The sequence below is a fragment of the Rana temporaria genome, chromosome 5 (assembly GCF_905171775.1).
Source record: "Rana temporaria chromosome 5, aRanTem1.1, whole genome shotgun sequence".
NCBI classification, from domain to species: domain Eukaryota; kingdom Metazoa; phylum Chordata; class Amphibia; order Anura; family Ranidae; genus Rana; species Rana temporaria.
In genome coordinates, this window is record NC_053493.1 from 213,312,101 (window position 1) to 213,337,063 (window position 24,963).

At 40.1% G+C, this 24,963-nt stretch overlaps 1 protein-coding gene across 2 annotated transcripts in view; it reads left to right on the forward strand.

The window, feature by feature from the left end:
- Positions 1 to 24,963, forward strand: part of LOC120940587 (unconventional myosin-X-like) — a 298,063-nt gene that overhangs the window by 185,971 nt on the left and 87,129 nt on the right. For both annotated transcript variants that reach the window (XM_040353533.1, XM_040353534.1), the window contains 7 exons: positions 2,597 to 2,697; positions 6,803 to 6,869; positions 9,420 to 9,512; positions 10,135 to 10,203; positions 10,390 to 10,472; positions 16,459 to 16,567; positions 19,933 to 20,013. In XM_040353533.1, the coding sequence (XP_040209467.1) occupies positions 2,597 to 2,697; positions 6,803 to 6,869; positions 9,420 to 9,512; positions 10,135 to 10,203; positions 10,390 to 10,472; positions 16,459 to 16,567; positions 19,933 to 20,013 (603 nt within the window). The remainder of the gene's footprint in view (positions 1 to 2,596; positions 2,698 to 6,802; positions 6,870 to 9,419; positions 9,513 to 10,134; positions 10,204 to 10,389; positions 10,473 to 16,458; positions 16,568 to 19,932; positions 20,014 to 24,963) is intronic.

Here is a 24,963-nt window from a genome sequence, read left to right on the forward strand (position 1 = left end):
AGTTTTTAACAGTGTATGGCTGCCCCTGCTCAACAGAAATAAATAATTTGCCGCTGTCAGAATACAATGTCCCAGTGGCGAAATTCACATACAAACGTGGTGAAAGGAGAAACCGGTCTGTTTTATTCTTTCAGCCCAGTGACTGAGTGAAAAAAAAAAAACGACCTGTCTATGGCCAGCTTTAGTGCCCACAAACATTCACCATGCTAATACGTCTGTACATTTTTTAACTATATTTTTTTTAGAATGCCAAACCATTTTGACCCATAGTATCACATATCAGTTATTTCTAGAACACCACCTTTCTGACCAAATTCCCCTAATCTCTTGTATCTTTTCATTATTCTGTTAGAGTATAAGGTATTTCAGGCAGGAGGTTGTAATGTCATTATTTTATCCCTGTGTGTCCTTGTTTCTACAACACTGGGATGGAGGGTTTTTTTTTTTTTTGTTAAAGCTCAACGATATACCAAGTATAGAAGAAAACAAGGTGACAACTGATCACATTTTACCTGTCATTAAAAAAAAAAGTTATAAAATCATCTTCAAGCACCTGATTGGCTGCCAAGGGAAACATTTTCACATTTCCTTATCCTGCATGATGCCAAATGGGCATTCAGTATCATATAGTTTAGAGGTTCTTAATCAATGAAGGTTATTAATTAATGGCACTTGTATTAGAGGTGCATTTAACAGATACGTAAAAATAAGAATAACATTTAAAAGGTTTTGCAAATAATAGGAATTTTGTGCAATAATACATGTTGAACAGATCCTACGTTGGAAGGTCCATGTTGTATGTTAATGGTCAAAAGTGGGACATAAACATATGGGACGTAACATAAACATATGAGGCCCCGTACACACGACCAGTTTCCTCGGCAGAATTCAGCTTCCGACCGAGTTTCTGGCTGAATTCTGCCGAGGAAACTGGTCGTGTGTACACTTTCAGCCGAGGAAGCCGACGAGGAGCTCGACGAGGAAATAGAGAACATGTTCTCTATTTCCTCGTTGTTCTATGGGAGCTCTCGTCCCGCCGAGCTCCTCGGCGGCTTCAGTGCTGAACTGGCCAAGGAACTCGATGTGTTTGGCACGTCGAGTTCCTCGGCCGTGTGTACGAGGCTTCAGAGGATTGTAGTGATAAATGCAAAATATTTTTAGGATATGATTTTATACACCAGAGATAAATAATCCCACATTTGATGTTACAGGGTGATACATAATGTAAAAACTTTCAAAGCACTTATACAGTTAACTATAGATTGCTAAAATTGCTTTTATTTTTTCTGCATTCCAATCATCATTAATAACTTTATACTCTCCACAACCATCCTTAGTAATACTATACCTTGCAGACTTGAAATCAGTAAGCTTTAATTATCACTAAAGGCAAAATTTTGTTTTTTGTTTTGGATAGAGGGGAGAGGAATGCCCCCCTTTAAAGCGGGGGTTCACCCGAAATTTATTTTTTAACATTAGATCATTGGGCTAATTACGGGAAGCACAATCGGGTGTTTTTTTTAAAATCAATGCAGTACTTACCGTTTTAGAGATAGATGTTCTCCGCCGCTTCCGGGTATGGTCTTCGGGACTGGGCGTTCCTATTTGATTGACAGCCGGTCGCATACAGCGCGTCACGAGTTGCCGAACGTCGGTGCGGCTATATACGGCTACTTTCGGAAACTCGTGACGCGCTGTATGCGACGGTCGGAAGGCTGTCAATCAAATAGGAATGCCCAGTCCCGCAGCCCATACCCGGAAGCGGCGGAGAACATCTATCTCTAAAACGGTAAGTACTGCATTGATTTTTAAAAAAACACCCGATTGTGCTTCCCACAATTAGCCTCAATCTAATGTTAAAAATAGATTTTTTGGGTGAACCTCCACTTTAAGGAGATCCACCCTCTCTATTTGTCATGTTTACCATCATTGAAAGTGAAAGTGGAAAAACAAAACAAATACAGAGTTGTCCCCAAAACAGAAATAGATGGGAAATCTTCCAATGAGAACCCTGGGATTCTGGACACCCTGGGATTTCCTCACTTCTGAACTCCTTCTTCCCACTTTTAAATATATGAAAGGAAGTGAAAGGAAATCTCCGTAATGGCAAAAATAAACGTGACAGGGGTTATAACCCTACCTAGGACTAAGTTCACACTACGCAGGTTTCCCAACATCCATGTTTTCACAGGCACAGCAGCTCCTTCTCTTGAATGGGCTGCTATGCCTATGGAAAACACAGTGAAAAGTACATTTTTCCAAAAATGCAGCCGCAGGGAAACTGCATAGCACTATGCGTTCCCAGCACAGGAAAACACTTCTCCTAACAGCAGTACTTTTTTTGCTGTGGGTGCAGAAAAGCATGCAGTTTACACACAGTCACTTTTGCACCTGCAGAAGTGTGAACCAAGCTTTACTCTATCCTAAATGGGAAAAAAAAGTTTGCCTTTAGTTCCTTTATAGGGTCTGGCTTAGTCTGCCTAGTTAGGTACGTATAATGAATGACATGCATTTATAGTTAACACATGTTTATATGAGTGAAATCTTGTTAATACTTTTTCATTTATTTGATTTACATGTTTCCTTTATGTTGTAGGTCAATCGCTTTGAGCAATTCAGCATAAACTATGCCAATGAGAAGTTGCAGGAATACTTTAATAAGCACATTTTTTCATTGGAACAGCTAGAGTACAGCAGGTGAGTGCAATATAAGACTGATTGTTTTAAAGAGAAAATGAAAAAGGTGAAGATTTGTTTTGTTATAGGAATTATACAGAAACTTTCATTATACCTACAGTAAGCAATACCCTAAAAATGTATCCCTTATATGGAATGCCTCCTGAAAAAAAACCAGTGTATTTCCTGGTATGTGAAGGTGCTAGAAGGTGCATACAGCCTCCTAACTCTATATCTGCAGTGTGAGATCTCTGGCACTGCTGCTTATGACTGCTAATATCAGGAAATGTGGGGTCACTACTGTGCTGTTAACTGCTCTCCTTTCTGGAGGCTCTGATATGAGGAAGTAATGCTCTGCTTCTACCAAAATGTCTGCCTCTACTGATAGAGATAGTGCAGAACAAGGCAGGGTAAGTCAGCTGCTGGGAAACCACAGACAATACTGATGACTATTTATTTGTCCTCTGCCTGCCTTATTTGGGCATAGTTTTTACAGTTCAGTTCCCCTTTAAGAAGTGTTTTTTTTCACCAATTTGTGTTCACTTCAACTGAATATTAAATTGACCCTTTCAATTCACCAGACTAAGTAAAATGGCAGTCTAAATTAAGTGCAGACATTCTTGGGTGCCTGCAAGCTACTTTTAACATTTTCCAAAGCACCCAGGGAGCCCCAGGTCCCAGGGAAATTTTATGCAAATAATGACTTGAATGAAAAGTTGAGCATATCACTTTTATTGTGAGTTCACCTAGTTTGGGAGATGGAAATGGCTACTTTAAAGTTCAGAAGAACTCAAAAGATGAGAGAGGGAACACATTTTAGACATAATGTTTATTGCTGCATCATAATTCATTATGGGTCTTTGTAATAATAGCGTTTGAACAGTCATAACAGTATAGAAGGACCAGGATGTACAGCATACACCCATGGTACTTTTGTGGAATGTGCAGTACACTGTACACACAAAACCTGAAATTTATTACCGTATTTTCCGGCGTATAAGACGACTCGGCGTATAAGACGACCCCCTAATTTTCCAGGAAAAATTTTGGTTTTGGGATATACTCACTGTATAAGACTACCCCCTTTTTTTCCAAGCCCCACTGTGCCATTACATGCCCCCACTGTGCCATTACATGCCCCCACTGTGCCATTACATGCCCCCACTGTGCCATTACTTGCCCCCACAGTGCCATCACATTACATGCCCCCACAGTGCCATCACATTACATGCCCCCACAGTGCCATCACATTACATGCCCCCACAGTGCCATCACATTACTTTCCCCCACAGTGCCATCACATTGCATGCCCCCACAGTGCCATCACATTGCATGCCATAACATTACATGTCCCCACTTTCCCCCCCACTGTGCCATCACTCACGTTTTGCAGGCCGGGTACGGTCTCCGTCTGCTGCGAGCGTCCATGATTTCAAAGCCGCGCGCCGTCTTCTCAGCGTGTCCTGTGATTGGCAGAACACAAATTTTCCCAGTAGCGCCTCTGTTCTATGTTCCGCCAATCACGGATGCCTTCTCATCTCGTCCGAGGATGAGAAGGCATCCGTGATAGGCGGAAAACAGAACAGAGGCGCTGCTGGGAAGATTTCTGTTCCACCTATCACAGGACAGCGAGGACGCGCTGAGAAGACGGCGCGCAGCTTTGAAATTATGACGATCGCAGCTGCACGGAGACCGTACCCGGCGTATAAGACGACCCCCGACTTTGGATGCATTTTTTTGCATCCAAAAAGTCGTCTTATACGCCGGAAAATACGGTAAATCATAAAAATCATTTTAATGAAAAGAACACAAATCTAATTTCGATAAACTACCGTATGTGGTTAGAGCAGAGATTAGATTTCTGTTCAGTTACAATCCCACCTCAACACCTCAGAGAATGTTTTGCATTCATTTAGAAAATTCAAAGCATTCTCTAAATGACACCCGTGCCAGGTGACCGGCCTCTGTGAGTTGGCTCTATACGGCGCCTACGCACCAACGTTCGGCTTCTTTCGGCAACTCGTGACGCGCTGTATGCGCCGGTCGGAAGCATGTCAATCAATTAGGAACGCCCAGTCCCGCAGATTACATACCCGGAAGCTGCGGTGAAAATGTACATAAAACGGTATGTACGGCAAAGATTTAAAAAAAACAGCCTAATGTCATTATCACAACTCGCCTGAATGTAATGTTAAAAAAGATTTTTGGGGTGAACCCCCGCTTTAAAATGCAGTAAGGCAGCCACGCGTGACTTGGAAGCTCACTGGAGTAGTGGTGCCTAGTGATTTCCAGCTTCCAGGGGCATCAGCCAGGTATAGTATATACATAGTCACATTGGTCCAAGGTTAAAATATACCATACCTGGAATTCTGAAAGCTGTAGTGTGTGTGTATATATATATATATATATATATATATATATATATATATACACTGTATATAGGTGTATATACATCTATACATATATATAGATCTATATATATATATATATACACACACACACACTACAGCTTTCAGAATTCCATGAAACACATGGAATAGCAAGTAAGTGAAAACATTTAAGATATATATATATATATATATATATATATATATATATATATATATATATATATATATATATATATATATATCTATATATATATATATATATATATATATATATATATATATATATATATACTGTATATAGGTGTATATATATCTATACATATATATATATATATCTATATATATATATATATATATATATATATATATATATTTATATATATATATATATATATATATATATATATATATATATATATATCTTAAATGTTTTCACTTACTTGCTATTCCATATGTTTCATGGTTCCATTTCATAAACAGAATAGGTTTGCCCTCTACTGTCTTATCTGAAAATCGAATATCTAACATAAGCTGTGCAGCCCTCCTGATTCCCTGCTGAGATGAGAAGGAGATAATCTGTCTTCTCTCAGTCTGAGCTGTCTAATAGGAATTGAGAGAAAAGAACAGTGAATCTTCATCACTGTGTTGCACTACTACAGTCTGCATATATAAAGAGCTTGTATGGCTGACACTATGTACAAAAGTATTTCATGTTCTAACATAGCAGCAAGAGTTTTAATTAACGTGTTTACACAAAATAAAAAAACTATTTGACCATATTCACTAATTTATCTTAACCTCCCTGGCGGTATGATTCTTTCAGAAAAAACATGCTGAAAGCGGTACCATTATTTGCAAGGAAATTTGGCGTTTTATATTGTAGGTCTGTAATTTTTAGAAATAACTCACTTAAATCTGACCAAACAAGAGTCTAGTAGGCATCCCGGGTATGACATTTTTTTAAAAACAAAATTATAAATTATAATATAATAAATAATTATAAATAATTATAACAAATAATAATATAATTATAATAAAAATTATTCAATAATGTAATCAAATTAAAATCACTGAAATTTGCTCAGTTGCAGAATTATTGCTGTCATTATTTTTTTTTTTTTATGACGAATTTCCCCACAAATCGCTATCGCACAATTCTGCAAGTGATCATAATTTATTATCGCTGTTTTTTAGCTGATCTAAAACTATTTTTGACATAAAGGGACACTTTTGGTTGCTATGGACAATCTACAGTTTGCAGGGAGAAAGAAACGTTTTTATTATATAAAATGACATGCATGACACAGGACAGACCACTAGGGACAAGGGGGGTGTGTTTTTTTTACATACAGTACTGTAATCTATAAGATTACAGTATACTGTATGTAATGTGTTTGTTTACTTTTTTGAATTTGGCGCCGTTCTCCGTCCCCGTGCGTCGTAACATCGTAGGGAACGGAGATCGGCGTCACACAGAGGCACTGTGTGAATCGAGCGAGGTCCCGCTCGCTCACACAGCGCGGTGGCATCGCTGGATCCAGGGACAAGGTAAGTAAAAAGTGCCTGTGGATCTAGCGAGGCAAGCCCGAGTCTGACTCGGGGTTACCGCTCGCAGCAGGAAAATCTAACCCCGAGTCAGACTCGGGAACACCGCCAGGCAGGTTAAAAACATTTAAGAACATAGATTTTCTTCAAATAAATAATATATATTAACTTGTACAATGTGTTTCTTTTAGAGAGGGTCTGGTGTGGGAAGCCATAGACTGGACAGATAATGGAGAATGCTTGGATTTGATAGAAAAGGTAAGATCAGATTTAACATGCCTATAATTTCACTAAAACACTTCTGACATAAAGTATGCTCCACCAGCACACATAAGGGGCTTTGGTATTATCAGATATGCTTCATACATACCAGATAAAGCAGAACAAATTGGAAGGTAAGGAGTTAAGAAAAGGTTAAACAATTCAGGTCAGATGTTATACAATTAAATAATTTTACAAAATATTGTCGTAGCCAATTTTTTTTTTTAATTATATAAATATCTGGACAATTTAGGAGACATGCTGGCTATATAAAAAGCTTTATGAATGCCACTTGTATAAAAAAATATTTAAAAAAGGTGTAGGCTCCTATAAAAAAATATGAAAATAAGGGTGGTATCATGAGTAACCGGAAACACATTTCCTGATGTGTAATCTCAGCTAAATATACTAAAGCCACCTTCAAAACATATTGACGTTAGTAGTTTTAGTTTCTTAAAAAAAAAGGCTTTTGCAGGTTTGTGGTCCTTTAGTTCCGTACTGAAATAATATACAGGTTGCCACTATCAACTCTGAAAATGCTTGATGTCTGGTAACCTTAGTACTTTCAGAGATACATGGGTTGATTCACTAAAACTGGAGAGTGCAAAATCTGGTGCAGCTGTGCATGGTAGCCAGCCAGCTTCCTTCTTTTGCTTGTTCAATTAAGCTTTGACAAATAAAAAAATGGAAGCTGATTGTTTTCTATGCAGAGCTGCACCAGATTTTGCACTCTCCAGTTGTACTAAATTAACCCTACAGCCTTGGAACAAGTGTGCTGAGCAGGTTGTCTGACTTCACTTTGTAATCTGCATGCTAGTTCAATGTCAGAAAGTTGAACTCCAATGCCGCGTACACACGGTTGTAATTTCCGACAACAAATGTTCGATGTGAGCTTGTTATCGGAAAATCCGACAGTGTGTATGCTCCATCGTACATTTGCTGTCTGAATTTCCGTCAACAAATGTTTGAGAGCTGGTTTTCAATTTTTCCGACAACAAAAGTTCTTGTTGGAAATTCTGATCATGTGTAGCCAATTCTGATGCGCAAAAATCCACCATGCTCGGAATCAAGCAAAAAAGCCGCACTACCTATTGAACTTCATTTTTCTCGGCTCATCGTACGTGTTGTACGTCACAGCGTTCTTGAAGTTCGGAATTTCCGACAACATTTGTGTGACTGTGTGTATGCAAGACAAGTTTGAACCAACATCCGTATGAAAAAAATCCACGGTTTTATTGTCAGAATGTTCGATCATGTATACGCGGCATAAGACAGGCAGGCAACAAGTATTCCTAGAAATACTTTAGAATAGGGTTGTGCCGATACCACTTTTTTGAGACCGAGTACAAGTACCGATACTTTTTTTTTAAGTACTCGCCGATACCGAATACCGATACTCTTTTTTTAAATGTCATGTGACAGTGGCGGTATTTTTTTTTTTTACTATTTTTTTTTTTACAGTGATTTTTTTTTTTGGGTGAATTGTCAGTGTGTTTGTTTGTTTTATTTTTTTATTTACATTTTATTTTTATTTCTTTTTTTAAATATTTATTGCATTTTTTTTTTATCAGCCCTGTTGGGGGTCTTTGGTGAGATATCAGGGGTCTTAACAGACCTCTGAAATCTCCCCTTTAAGAAAGGGACTAAGGACACAGATTCCCCAGTCCCTTTCTCAGCAGCCTCAGCTAAGAATGAAGAGAAGCTCCTCTCCATTCATAAACTGAAGCATCGTAAACACAGGTTACGATGCTCAGTTATGTGAATGGACAGAGTCAGTGATCACTGACTCTGTCCACTCGGAAAATGTAGGAGCCGGGTTTAGCGGCTCCTACCTCTGCTCTCCATCCTCACAAATTGAGGGGGGAGAGCGGCACGGACGGACGGGGGGGGGGGGGGAGAGAAGCAGCACGGACGGGGGGGAGAGAAGAGCGGCATGGACGGGGGGAGAGAAGAGCGGTACGGACGGTCACTTGATTTGGACCCTGTGCCGCTAGCTCCTGATCAGAAGCTGTGGTGGAATACATCTCAGGCAGAGTGCTGGGAGCACATTGTCACCATACACCATACAACCTCAGCCCGATGTGGATGTTTAGGTGCTGTAGTTGGGCTTTCAAGATTACCCTCTTTGCCACCACATATATGCATTTTGTGGCTGGCAAGAGGTTGAAAATATAAAACTTGAAGTCTAAACCCAGTCTAATGTTTTTAAGGTTTTGTTGTTTTGGGTAGGGATGTGAAGGTATATAATATTTTTGGTCAGGTCTCTTCCACCCAACCCCTTCCCCCCCACATGGACATGTATTACAAAAAGAGGCAACCTCTGGTGTAGGAATACACTGATAAAGGGACTGCAGCCACTGGTGGATAACCTTTTTTCAGCATATCCTTCAATAAACTTCGATTACACGATGGGCTTCAAATGCATATAAAATATTTTTTCCACATTATATTGGAATCTACATTTAAAAATGTTGACATTTACTAAAGACAGATAGAATAGACTTAGGAATATTGAAAATGTAAAATAACAGTTTGTAATTTTTTTAGAAACTTGGCTTGCTAGCATTGATCAATGAAGAAAGTTACTTTCCACGAGCTACTGATAGCACCTTATTGGAGAAGTTGCATAACCAGCATGCGGTAGGTGTTTTCTTTGCCTCTTTGTTTCATCTATTTTTATATATTATATATTTAATATAGCTATTCTATTGGCAATTAAATGTTTTTGGAATTCTTCTTTTTGCAGTCTTATCATTCCAGTTGATAGAGATAGAGAAATAATGGGGAAATGTTAATCAGAACAGGTAGTTTCTGTGTATCAAGGCTTGTGGCACTAAAGAACCTGGTATCAAATAATAGTCAAAACCTGAAGCAACAAAGACTATTTTAATAATGCAACATTCTTAATTTGTCTCTGATTGGCGAGGCAGGGCAGTGATGTCTCAATCTCCACTTTGTCGAATCAGAAAGCACTTTGACTTCACTGAAAATATTGTGCCCATGCTGAGCAGACGGCCTCTTGTGTTCATTAAGCAGCAGGGCAGCCACTTGGCACAAGCTCTTGAAGCTAGTAGTACTATTAAAGTGATTTTCTGCTTCCACAGGGATCCTGCAGGTATGGTCCAAACATACGTACATTGGTCCAATGCCTCCAATTTACCTTTGTAAAAACAAACATACCTGAAAATCAGCTTTAACAATTGTGATAATGTTAGTAATTTCTCTTTGTTCAAGCTTTAATACGGTATGTGTTTCTTTTCAGAACAACCCTTTCTATGTAAAGCCAAGAGTTGCTGTCCACAACTTTGGTGTAAAACACTATGCTGGAGAGGTAATTTGTTTGTGTTTATCTACAGTGTATAAAAAATTACTATATTACATACATTACAAGACTGCCTTATACTGACAGGTTATGTGTAATTCACTGTCAGACACACATTATGTGATTTTTTTCACTCACTGACATTTAAGAAAGGTTATCTAGTTTCACAATCTTGTCCTTTGTTCTCATGTAAAGGTCTTGTATGATGTAAGAGGTACCTTGGAGAAGAACCGAGACACTTTCAGAGATGACCTTCTTAATTTATTGCGTGAAAGCAGGTAAAGTGAACTTGACCGCTACTTGATATATCTGCAAGTTAATAATATATATTTTTTAATAATGTATATGTCATAGAGTTAATCTTAATTGACCAGATTTGGCAATTTTCATGGTAACCAAATCATCTTTGGTTATCTGTACCAGAACCTAAGTTGGACCTAGAGGCCCAACTTGCATATACATAGTTGCCCAAACAAATCTGACCCAAATTTATAATGCAAATCAGAAGTTCTCATGTCACTTGCTACATGCTTATATTTGGGCATTGACTCAGAAAACATTAAAGCTAAGAGGATCAGCATTGCAGCCAGGAAACTAACATTTTCAAAAGAAGGGCTCAGGTGGCACCAATAATTATTTCAGGTAGAAAACAAATTGTCAACAGCATGTAGGAATGGGTGCCAATATTGACATGAAGGTGGGGAACACCAGCAACACCCCCCCCCCCCCACCTCGCAGGAGACAGATGTCTTACTTACCGGACATAAATGACCGATTCCAAGCGAGCCCCCAATCTGTAAAGATTTTTTTGCTAGTGGTGATAGACTCGACCCATCTGCATAAGGTGCCCTTCGAACTCAGCAGGATTCCTGGAGACCACCCTGTAAAAACTTCAGACACGCACACAAAGGTAGAGTTTCTCAGAGTGATCTGACGTTTATTCTTACAGCAGAAGTATATAATGCCTCGTTTCCACTGAGCGGAACGGTTCGGGTCAGTACAGTTTGGAACAGTTAAAATGGTCCGGTCTATTCTGCTGAGCGTAAAAGAAGGAAAAGAAAGGCGCACCAGCCTGGTGTATTACCGTTTGACAGTTTAATAAATAAATAAGGTAAAATCAAACTACTCACAAACGAGATAGTGTAAATGGCTTGTCAACAACGGTTGATGATGAATACCCCTCAAGTCACGATCCCAGATAGGGGGGAAAGAGGTGTGTCACTGCCGGCTGACGCGTTTCAAGGCAACATAGGCCTCTTCATCAGAGCTCAGCTCTGCTGAGCTTTTCCACTGCAAATCGGACCGTCGGGGACCATACAGGGTTTAGAAAAAATGCCTAGCGTGTCCACCAATCAGTGGAATGTATTGTAGCTCCGCCCTAACCAAACTGTTCCATTTTCTATGGCCCCACATCTGAAGCAGGACCCAGAATGGTGTGATACGGTTCGGTGTTATGGCACACTTTCATAATGGAAACACCCAAAATAGCGTACCGTACCGAACCGATCCGCTCAGTGGAAACGAGGCATATGTGATGTAGGCAGAAGCTTCTAAAAGATTAAATCCTTCATGAGTCATACAGAAACTTAGTTTAACCACTTAAGACCCGGACCATTACGCAGGTAAAGGACCTGGCCAGTTTTTGCGATTCGGCACTGCGTCGCTTTAACTGACAATTGCGCGGTCGTGCGACGTGGCTCCCAAACAAAATTGGCATAGTTTTTTTCCCACAAATAGATCTTTCTTTTGGTGGTATTTGATCACCTCTGCGGTTTTTATTTTTTGCGCTATAAACAAAAATAGAGCGACAATTTTGAAAAAAAATCTATATTTGCTATAATAAATACCCCCAAAAAAGGTATAAAAAAACATTTTTTTTCTCAGTTTAGGCCGATATTCTTGTACATATTTTTGGTAGAAAAAATCCCAATAATCGTTTATCGATTGGTTTGCGCAAAATGTATAGCGTTTACAAAATAGGGGATAGTTTTATTGCATTTTTATTAATATTTTTTTTTACTACTAATGGCGGCGATCAGCGATTTTTTTCGTGACTGCGGCATTATGGCAGGTACATCGGACAATTTTGACACATTTTTGGGACCATTGTCATTTGCACAACAAAAAATGCTATTAAAAAGGAATTGTTTACTGTGAAAATGACAATTGCAGTTTGGGAGTTAACCACTAGGGGGAGCTGAGGGGGTTACCTGTGACCTCATATGTGTTTCTAACTGTAGGGGGCGGGGCTGGACATGTGACAGCATTGATCGCCTTTCCCTATATCAGGGAACAGACGATCAATGACAGCACCACAGTGAAGAACGGGGAAGCTGTGTTTACACACAGCTCTCCCCGTTCTTCAGCTCCGGGGACCGATCGCGGGACTCCGGCGGCCCGCGACCCACGGCTGGGCACTAAAAGAGGACGTACAGGTACGTGCTTGTGCCCAGCCGTGCCATTCTGCTGACGTATATGTGCAGGAGGCGGTCCTTAAGTGGTTAATTGATGTCTAGGAAATCGAAACTAGAGGCTAGGAAATAGAAACTAAAAGTAAATAATAGTGTTACTAGCTTAGATATGAAATGGCTACTGAATATACATAATGGAAGACAGATGTATGCAACATATTTCTTCAGGTGGGAAGGCAGAACCCTCACAGATAGAAACTCCAATCTCCCCTGTCCAAGCCAGGGAGTGCTGGAAGCAGTGGCGACTGGTGGGTCAGGCTTCCTGAAGTAATGTCCCGCGTTTCAGACTCCAACTCGGATGGCAGGACAATGGATGAGAGGTTCCTCACCTTCATCCGGGAGCAGCGGCGGCTGGTGGGTCGGACTTCTCCTGCATCTCCTCCCTCCACCCTCTAGGCCAAAAGGATCGCTTCTCCTTTCCGTCAATTGGGAAACGGGTCTCACGACCCGTTTCCTGATTGGCCAAGAGGAGAATTAGTGTGACAATAGTGAATGTTCATTCGCTATTATCACAAACTGGGTGGGCTTGGTGCGCAGTGCTCTGCACCCGAAGCTCACCCTTTTTGAAGCCTATTAGGGCCTCTGGCTCTAATCACGTGCTTCAAATCCCCCTCCCCCAATTGGAATCCATGCGCCGGCGCTCTGCATGTAGATTAGGGGGCCGGATGCATGAGTGGGAGGGCAGCGCCAGTGCGCCCCTAATGGATGGGCCGCCACTGCTGTAATTTATTGTTTTACTTATTCAACATCCCTTAATACCTAGGATATAATTTTGTCCCATAGATTTTGTGGATACATTTATGTGCCATCAAAATCAGAGAACACGTTTTTACCTGTTTGTTAAAGCATTAAATAAAGCTATTTTTTTTTTATTAAAAATTGTATTACACAGAGCAGCCCCAAATCTCCTCTTTGTGGGTCCCCTGCCAGCACTATCCTTTCACCCTCTTCAGTGTCTGCCCCATAGCAAGCCCATGCTATGGGGGCAGACATTTCTATACACACACATAGCGCATCTCAGCCCCACTCTCCACTCCCTTTTTACTGGATTTTATTGACAGCAGAGCTGTTTGAAAGGTTTCATACCTTAAAGCATAAGTATTGGCAAAGCTTTTTTAGCCATACTTCTGTAGGTCACAGGGATGTACTTAGTTCTGAACTCTTGTGATCCAGATTCAGCCAACAGCGTGCTAAATCCCGCTGTCAGCTAATGTCACAGAGCCGGTCCAGGCTCTGTAGGGATCCTGACAATAATGTTGTCTTTAGAACCACTTTCATTCATTATGTGTTTTAGTCTACCGGTACTTGTCTTTCTTTCACCTAATAGCAACTCTGCCATCTTGTGGCAGTAGGAAATAGGAAAAACGTATTGATAATTTCTACTAGAAACTGATTTTAACAGCTGGTATCCAAAATCAATATGGTAGTCGCCAGTCTTAGTGTTAGAATTAGAATTAGTGTAGTGTTAGAATTTGAGAGTCTCTCTGCTTAATACATTAGTTAGTGTTGTAGAAGAATGTGTCAGGCCCCATACACACGACCGAGTTTCTCGGCAGAATTCAGCCAGAAAATCGATCGGAGCCGTATTCTGCCGAGAAATCCGGTCGTCTGTACACTTTTGGCCGAGGAAACCGACGAGGATCTCGTCGGGCCAAATAGAGAACATGTTCTCTATTTCCTCGTTAGTCAATAAGAAAACTTGGCTCGCCGAGATCCTCGGCGGCTTCACAAGGAACTCGACGAGCAAAACGATGTGTTTTGCCCGTTGAGTTTCTCGGACGTGTGTACGGGGCCTCAGTTGTTCATTTAAATGTTAAAGTCAGTGATCAGCTGCAGGACTGTTTGGCTCATTTAGGCCTCCAATAAATGTCCTCAGAAAATGAATGTATCTTTTAAATTATCTTTAAATTAAATATCTTAATAAACAAACATCAATACTAGTCATGTTAGCATATTACCAGTCTGGTACGTTATTTTCTGTGCATGTTCATAAATCCATAGTTAAAATATTAAAGTTGAAAAAAGATTTCCAAGTTCAGAATCTCATAAACTCCAGCAGGTTTAGTTTAAAAAGGGTAACAAAAATCTCTTTCAGCCAGGGACATAGACCATTTTTTGGGGGGAGGGGTTCATCCCTGGGCAGCCAAAGGAAAATAGAAAAAACAGCACACAATGCGCAGTGGTTAGGAGTGCATATTGCTCAAAGCGCAGGTGTTGGGAGTGCAGAACCAGTACAGAACTCCCAATTACCCCCCTTGCATAGTACACCTCCCCCAGTACAAATCTCTTCCCTTTAGTACAGCTCCCTCCAGTGCATAATATCCCCCCTTAGTACATCTTCCCCCCAGTACAAATCCCTCTCCCCAGTACAGCTCTCCCCAGTGCAGAGTCCCTCCTGTACAGAACCCCCCCCCCTTTCAGTACAGATCTCTCCTCTCCTTATTACAGCTCCCCCAGCATAAAACTCCCAGCCCCTTAGTACCGCCCCACCAATACAGATCACCCTTAGAACAGCTCCCTGAAGAAGGAGCTATTTCATTCTGAAAATGATTTTTTTTTATGAAGTTAAAATAAAATGTATACATTTTTAAGATATTATAATTGTTTTCAAGTCATTAAAGTCCCACCCAATGGGGGATATTCACTGTATTAGATCCCCCCTTAGTACAGCTAACCCCCAGTACAGATCCCTCTTGGTACAGACAGATCTCCCCAACTCTTAGTACAGATCTCCTCCCTGCACAAAACAAATTTACCAGGCAATTCAGATTGAGTGAAAGTCCTCCCTTAACTCTGTCATGTCTTGCCTAAAGAATGGATAAGGACATTTTCCCTCGATCTGAACTTCAGCTGCTTGAGAGAGAGACAGCAGCAGCTGCACCATGGATGCTGGGGAACATCCTACACTTGACAAATATGGCCAATTTTGACCCTGAAGCCCTGTACACACGGCCCAGAATCTCGTCAGGAAAAAAAACGTTGTTTTTCCTGACGAGCTTCTTGGCAAGAATCTCTTGCCGGCCGAGTGTACAGACACTCCATTCAAAAGAACCGCCATTCTTTTGAATGGCACGAACGTGGTGACATCATCGACTACAACAAGCATCCACTTGTCACATTCCATGCTGTCGCAGCCATCTTGCTACACCCTACCTATGCCTTGGAAGCTATCGCGCAAGCTTCAAAGTCATTTCGAGCATGTGCGGGTTTCCATGGAGAGGTAAGTATACACAGGCTCGGGTTTCTCAGCAGGAAAACACTGCCGAGAATCTCACGATGAGAAAATAGAGAGCAGGTTCTCTATTTTTCTCGTCTAGATTCTGGGCAGCTTTCTTGACTAGAAACCTCAAAGCCTTGTACACACTTTACTCGGCAAGAAAGCTCTGCCAGCAGTTTTCTTGCTCGTACTTGCCGAGAAAACCGAGCGTATGTACGAGGCTTTATGGAGAAGAAATGTCTTTCTAATTCATCCAAAGAAGTCAGATCAGCTACCTATAAGAATCTTTCAATATCAGTTGGATGTTTAAGTAAACCAAAAATTTGAGGAATAAGTGAACTCCTTTAGTAAAACAGTCCCAATGTGATCAGGATATAAGCTGTGGCACAGCAGGTTATATTTAATGGAAAGAAATAAGCACATTTTTACTAAAATTGTAGCGTATTATTTAATGGTCCACATTCATATTTTCTTTTTTTTGCCCTGTCATTTGTTGCATTTCTTGTGAAAATAATAACATGCCATTTTTAATGAGTTGCCACAAAATGTATGTTTCTTTCTTACTTCTTTATCCAGGCTTGATTTCATATATGATCTATTTGAACACGTTTCAAGTCGGAATAATCAAGACACTTTAAAGTCTGGAACCAAGCACAGGAAACCTGCAGTCAGCCTACAGTTTAAGGTGTGTAATTATGAACCGTCTCAAGACATTATTAATAGCGCATGCAGAGCAACGAAAACTACATTAAACAAACAGCTTTTCTGTAGTTTAATACAGTCATATTTACAGGACCTACACATAGAAGATGAGAATGGTTTTAGTGATCTCAACTGTTAGAAATGCTGCAAAAATTAATCAAATCACAGTTAATGTGACAAAATGTGATCTCTGTGTTTTCAAAAAAAATGATCTAAACACACATATTTACAGGACCTAGACATAGAAGAGGAGAATGATTTTAGTGAATCGCAACTGTTAAAGAGATGCTAAAAAAATTAATCAAATCAGTTAATGTGACAATGGGGGGTTATTTACTAAAGGCAAATACACGTTGCACTACAAGTGCACTGCAAGTGCACTTGAAAGTGCGATCGCTGTAGATCTGAGGGGGACATGCAAGGAAAATAAAAAACAGCATTTTTGCTTGCACTTGATTGGATGGTAAAATCAGCAGAGCTTCCCCTAATTTCAGAGCTTCCCCCCAGATTTACAGCGACTGCACTTGCAAGTGCACTTTCAGGTGTACTTGTAGTGCAGAGTGGATTCCCCTTTAGTAAATCAACCCCAATATGTGATCTCTGTGTGCTCAAAAATAAATAAATACAAATATATAGACATCCACTGTTTGTATGCCCTTTAAACTACTTTTTCATAAAAAAAAATCTTACTGTGTTTTTCTGCCTCCTAACATCCTATGTGAGCCCTCAAACTTCACCTATTCCTTCTCACTTCCATTTGTTTGGAATCAGCAATGCACTTTATTTGTGGTCATGTGTACTGCTCTATGACAAAACTATAAACAAACCCCACACAGCAAACACAAATTTCAATCTTAAACCCTAAGGCCCCTTCCACACGGAGCTGAAGTGGAAGCGGACACATGTCCATTGACACCTGGCACTCCATAAAGGTGAAGGGGCCACCTGAAATACTTACAGGTGGACCCGATCAGTCCTCTAGTGTGAAAGGGGCCCAACACCTAAAGGCAGCTAAATACCAGTAGTAATTCACATCTAAATGCCAAATCAATAAATAAAGCACAGCTCTTCTAAATACACAATCCCAACATCCAAACCAATTATTTAGCACAACCCACTACATAACATAAAGTGATAAATATGTGAACAGACAATATAATATAATATTATCAATAGTGACCATACATATACATAATTACTGCTAGAACACCCATGTGTAATAGATTACTAATGGTGCATAATGAATGAAGTGCAATCCATGTGGTTCAAGAGTCACTTCTAACATAGTAAGTGAGGTAGAAAAAAGTCCATGAAGTCCAACCTATGTGTGTGATTATATAAACATGTATCTGTCAGTCCTATATTTCTTCATTTTATTTTCAGTGAAACCTTCCCATAACTGCATGTGTGCCACATGGTGAAACACTTCCACCAATCATGCCCTTTCACCTGGAATATTGGACCTCTTAACCTCTTGACCACCGCCCCATGTCAAAAAGACGTCCTCTTTTTAAAGTTGAATATCTCGATAACGGCAGCAGCTGCTGCCACAACCGAGATATTCATCTTTTCAGGGGGCGGTGGTGTACACGATAATGGCGGTCTCCGCGGCGGATTCGCCGCGATATCGCCGTTATCTGTGTCGGGAGAGGGCCCCCCCCCCTCCCGCCGCTCTCCCGCGCCCTCCGCCGCTTACCGTAGCCGTCGGTAGCGGCGGAGGGGATCGGATGTGTCCGGCAGCTGAGCGGGGACGGGACTGAAGGAGAAATCTCCTTCACCCATCCTCATAGCTCTGCTGGGCGGAAGTGACGTCAAAACGTCAGTCCCGCCCAGCCTCTTAAAGAAACATTATTTTTTTTGTCATTTGAAAAAATGACATTTTTTTTTTTTTTTTTTTTTTTTTTTTTGCATTTAAGTCTAATTATGAGATCTGAGGTCTTTTTGACCCCAGATCTCATATTTAAGAGGACCTGTCATGCTTTTTTCTATTACAAGGGATGTTTACATTCCTTGTAATAGGAATAAAAGTGATCAATTTTTTTTATTTTTTTTATTTCAGTGTAAAAAATTATAAAACTAAATGAAAATAAATAAGAAAACCAAAAAAAAATTTTTAAAGCGCCCCGTCCCGACGAGCTCGCGCGCAGAGGCAAACGCAAACGCGAGTAGCGCCCGCATATGAAAACGGTATTCAAACCACACAAGTGAGGTATCGCCGCGATCGTTAGAGTGAGAGCAATAATTCTAGCCCTAGACCTACTCTGCAACTCAAAAAATGCAACCTGTAGAATTTTTTAAACGTCGCCTATCGAGATTTTTAAGGGTAAAAGTTTGACGCCATGCCACGAGCGGGCGCAATTTTTAAGCGTGACATGTTGGGTATCATTTTACTCGGCGTAACATTATCTTTCACAATATATAAAAAAATTGGGCAAAATGTATTGTTGTCTTATTTTTTAATTCAAAAAAGTGATTTTTATCCAAAAAAAGTGCGCTTGTAAGACCGCTGCGCAAATACGGTGTGACAAAAAGTATTGCAATGACTTCCATTTTATTCCCTAGGATGTCTGCTAAAAAAAAATATATAATGTTTGGGGGTTCTGATTAATTTTCTAGCAAAAAAATTGTGATTTTCACATGAAGGAGAGAAGTGCCAGAATTAACCCGGTGGGCAAGTGGTTAAATTACAGGAGCTTACATAAGCCATATACCCCATAGGGGTTAATCCTTTCTTATCTCTCCTTCAGACTGTCTCTAGGCACAGTTCTTAGGACTGTAGTCACACCAGCCTCTCAAGGGTTACTCCTTCTGCACAGGTTTAGCAACAGTCCCAGCAGAGCTCAATAAAACAAAGACATATCATTGTGCTTTTCATAAAACACAGGTTTATTACAATAAAAATCAAGAACACTCACATTCACATAGGCAGATAGATTGCTTATCAAATTCCCATATACTCTCTCTCTGTAGCTAAAACAGATCAATCAATCCTGCTTCCTCAAACTCCTGGGAATGACGCAAGTGTGAGGTCATCGCGCTAGGAGCATTCCCCCGGAGTTTGTGAATGGGAACCAAGAGCAAACATTATAGTGGGGTTTTCTCACATTTTCCTGCTAAAGTTAAAATATGCTTGAGATATGATATCTAAAATACTTGAGTCTCTCTCCTGAACTTCATGTAACGTTTTATTTAATACATTTCTTTCCCATGCTACTAGCACATTAGCCACTAGAGGGCAATATGAGAAAAGCAGTCACGTCATTCCACCTATTGATCGTGGTAAAAACCTAATAGTAAAATTTACTATGTTTAGTTAAAGATTATTTATAAATCTATTCTTTATTTTAGGTTTCTCTGCATTCCCTAATGGCAACACTGAGCACATCAAATCCATTCTTTGTTCGCTGCATTAAGCCGAATGTACACAAGGTAAGATGAAGTTCTGCACAATTAAGTGACAATAGTCCAGTATTTTACCACTTTCTGTTATGTATATATGTATTTATTTTACAACTATTTATGCTTCAGGTGTTGCTTTGTAATTTTTGTTTCATGTAGAAACACGTTCATCTGAGGAGTGTAGCTTAATAAATAAATATGAATCACAGGTACATTGCCTATCCTGGGAGTGTACTAATAATAAATACAAGCATGAATTGGTATTTCTGCAGCTTGCTTTGCATAGGGAGTTAATATTGTACAGTCATTAAACATTGTTCTTTTTTGAGTTTACAACAATGCAAAGCCACAGATTCCTTTTATTATTATTTATACCAGCCTCTTATATTCACGATACTCCCCCTGGCTCTGTTCAGCTACCAGGTGCAAAGGTGAGGAAGCCATGTGTAAGTTCCAAGTCTTGGCTTGAAGCTTGCAAAGGACTCTATCCAGCCCTCATGTGTCAGTGCTGGATGTCTGAGTCGCCAATCACCAAGCAACAGCTCTATTACACAGAAGGATGCCATAGATAAAACATCAAAAGTAGAAAAAATGTCCCCCATTTCATTGCGTGCTTGACATGAGCACAAACTAAGAGCCAGATTCACAGAGAATTCCGTTACGCAGCGGCGGCGTAACGTATTCCATTTACGTTACACCGCTGCAAGTTTACAGCGTAAGTGCCTGATTCACAAAGCACTTACCTGTAAACTTGCGGCGGTGTAACGTAAATCCGCTCGGCGCAAGCCCGCCTAATTAAAATGGGGCGGGCACCATTTAAATTAGGCGCGTTCCCGCGCCGAACGTACTGCGCATGCATTGCGCTAAATGACGTTGCAAGGACGTCATTGGTTTCGACGTTAACGTAAATGGCAAACGACGTGATTTTTCAAATTTCGACGCGGGAACGACGGCTATACTTAACATTGGCTAGTCCACCTAGAGGGCATGCTTAGTTTTACGCGGCGTATCTCGATGGAAACAACGTAAAGTTAGAGCGACGGGTAAAGCGGATGTTCGTGAATCGCCGTAACTAGTCATTTGCATATTCTACGCCGACCGCAATGGAATCGCCACCTAGCGGCCGGCCTAGAATTGCATCCTAAGATCCGACGGTGTAAGTCAATTACACCTGTCGGATCTTGGGGCTATCTATGCGGAACTGATTCTATGAATCAGCCGCATAAATACGACAAGCGTATCTCAGAGATACGACGGCGTATCAGGAGATACGCCGTCGTATCTCTTCTGTGAATCTGGCCCTAAGTATTCTTATGACAATTAATAAAAGTATTTCTATAGCTGAGGAACTGAGTTTTGTTTTGCTAACTAATATTAATCACAAAAATATATAATATGTCGCATCACCATTTCTTAGATGCGGTGGCTCCATTAGGTATCTTTTCATTTGGTGATCCAGCCAGTATATTATTTTTCAACTTATTTTAACAGACCACGCTGTCTAGACAAAGTAACCGTTAGCGGGTTGACACAAATAATTTACCATTGACAGGATGGTCAGCTTTTATTTAATTATGTAAAACCTTTTTCCAAAAGGAAAAAAAAACTGTTCCTGTAACTGCTTAAAAAGTCATTAAAGGTTCCATGAAGAGCAAGACTTTCTAAACAAGGGGCCAAATTATGGTTCTTTTAGACTTTTTGTGGTCAGTGGGAGTGGAAAATACCCCAGCATCAGTCAGCCTAAAATGCCTCAGGCTTGGTTGTCAGTGGGAGTAAGAAAATTACAAGGCTCCCGGGGTGAGTAGGAGAAGGAGTAATACCCCATCATTAGTATTGGTTGGATGAAAAATTTGTATTAATGGTAGGAATAGTGTCCCATAATTGGCCATAGTGGGAGGAACGGTTTCCCATCGTTGGTTCCAGTGGAAGGAATAGTGCCCCATTGCTGGTGTCAGTGAAAGGAATCATTGTGGGTGTCCGTGAAGTGAATAGTGCCCCATCGTTGGTATCAGTAGGAAGAAAAATGCTCCACCTTTGATGTCAATGTTAGCAATAGTGCCTTGTATCAGTAGGAGAAATGGTGCCCCAAGGGCCAGATAAAGGCAAGAAAAGGCATCTGGCCTGTAGGATGCAGTTTGGAGAGCACTGATTAGGAGAGACAGGCACAGAGAAATGCCAATTCTTTATAGAAAAGATAATATTGGTTCAATGCAGAGCAGCAATTTTTCAGTATGTCAAAATATTTCTGAAGCTTGGAAATGTTTAGCTCTCTTGGCTAAATTTCCATGAGTAGTGCTCAGGTAGCCTTGCTGCTTGCTATAGTCTGGCTTGCATGGCTTTTCTGCTTCTTATGCCGCATACACACGGCGAAATTCCGACAACAAAACCGTGGATTTTTTTCAGATGGAGGTTTGGATCAAACTTGCCTTGCATACACATGGTCACACAAATGTTGTCGGAAATTCCAAACGTCAAGAACGCGGTGACGTACAATACTACACAACACTTGGACGAGCTGAGAAAAATTAAGTTCAATGATTCAGAGCATGCGTCAAATTGATTCCGAGCATGTAAAGGATTTTTGTGCGTCGGAATTTCCCACAAGAACTTTTGCTGTGGGAAAAATTGAGAACCAGCGCTCAAATTTTTCAGCAAATGTCCGATGGAGCCTACACACGGTTGGAATTTCCAACAAAAAGCTCACATCTAATATTTGTTGTCGGAATTTCAGATCGTGTGTACGTGGCATTAGACAGGCCATTTAGATTTCTCTCATTCAGAACAGTGTGGTTAGAGCAATCTCTGCGGCTGGTTGTTGTATTTACAGCCACAGCACCTATTGGATGCAGTCACTGTCGGATTGGATGCTTTCACTGCTTGGCCAACAATTTTTCATTCAGCTTCTTTCATTTTTCAATTGTCTTTTGTGGAACTGGGGGGTTGAATTGGTTTCATTTTGACTGACCATGGAGCGATCAGCCTAAATTTGAGCTGTGTATGGCTTGCATTAGTCCTATTTTCTCAGTGTGGCCATGGGCATACTGTAACCTGGCTTGTAAAATTCTACCTTGTCTAAAACCCAAATCACATATCTCTATAAGCCAGCAGTACAGTGCCTGCAAACCTTTAATCATAGACCTAGGCTGCTTGCCATTGTCCCGGTTTGTTTACTTTTGTAGGTTTTAAACCAATTCACAGAAGGCATTCTATCCTCATTAACCTGGATATTCAGGTTTTTTATTTGTTTTTTTACTCACCCATTATTGATTTGAGTGCAATAGGTAAACTCCTGGAATTATACGTTCAGAAGTTTATTATGGAATTGGTAGTTTTTGTGCTATCAATTCTTAACTCTTAATGCTCTCATTTTGTGCAGTTTTTTTTAAGTTTTTGCTTTTTTATTAATATATTTCTTACAAAATATTTTCTTAAGGTGCATGAAGACAAGTTTGTTTTTCATCTTCCTTGCATGCCACAATGGTTTAATTGCTAAATAAATCTTGTTATTCACTAATAACCTGCTCCCCCTTAGAATTGCTGTCTTCTTCGGCCTCCTGCATCCTCCCTTTTCTTAATGCTAAGTACCCAGAGTTATAAAATCTAACAAAGGCATTCTTCACATATTTTTAATTCAATCGTTTACATATTTGTGCCCTCTTGGTATGTCGCTCAGGCATGTCACCTCCCCTTTGCCTCACAGCAGGTTAAAGAGTTTTTGTACTTTCCTATAGCAGAGAGAAGTGTTGTTTTAGTGGCATTGTAGATATCCGTGTATAGTGTTTTTTTTGTGTTACACTAACATATCATATAATGTATTATAAACTTATTATAAACAGTAATGCCGATAATAATAACTTTTGAAAGCACATCATTCTGCCATGGAAATGGTACTGAAATCCAGGAATAATCCCAATTTTGAGCAATATTTACAATTATTTGAGCTGTTTCTGTAATGCTAGAGGCTGACACAAAAAATAAAGTGTTAATTGCCATAGTCCATTCACATACATTTTATATTTTATGGCACTGCATTTAATTTTTTTAATAAATTCTATAAGTACCTTACTCTTGCAGCAACGTTGTTTAGTTACATGATCTTTCCCTGTTCTTTGGCATCTGCAGAGTAAGATCTTTAGAAGGGGCTTCTATTACTCTACTACTCGGTGTATGCTTCTACAGTATGTGTCTGTGTCTGGTAAGCCCTAATTGGTGCTGTGCCAGTCACCTGACCCAAAAAACTGTTGCAGAAGAGCAATTCAAATTAGATTATACATATCAAATAACTGGTGTACAGCTTCCAATAAATCTTTATTGAACATCAAATGTGTATTTTTGTGCATTAGAGTGGTGTAGGCAGAGTCAGAGATGATTGACATTAGTTTTCACTTTGTTCAGACGGTATGTGCATCCAAGGTCCTTTTTCTACTTTACATGTATTAGCAATTACAGTTGATATATTTAGCGCTGATTTATATGAAAACGAATCCCCCGTACACACGATCGGATTTTCCAATGGCCTAACATCCGATGGAATTTTTCGTTGGAATTCCATTTAAGCTGTCTTGCATACACACTGTCAGACAAAATTACGACCGTCCAAAACGCGGTGATGTAAAACACTACGACGAGCCGAGTAAGATGAATTTCAATTTGTCGATTTGATTCTGAGCATGCATGGGTTTTTTCTCCATCGGAGTTGCACACAGACGATAGGAATTTCCTATCTTTTTTTTTTCCATCGGAAAAAAATAAAACATGTTCTATTTCTAAACACTGACAGAAAAAAGTCTGATGGGGCCCACACACGATTGGAATTTCCGATGAAAAAAGTCCATCTGACTTTTTTCATCAGAAATTCTAATCGTGTGTACGCGGCATTTGATTTTTGTGAGTTTCTTTGTGAATATAATCAGTCAGCATACTATTTCCCATCTCCATAGTGTTTAGTAATAGGAGGACGTGGAGAGGGGGGGATTTTCA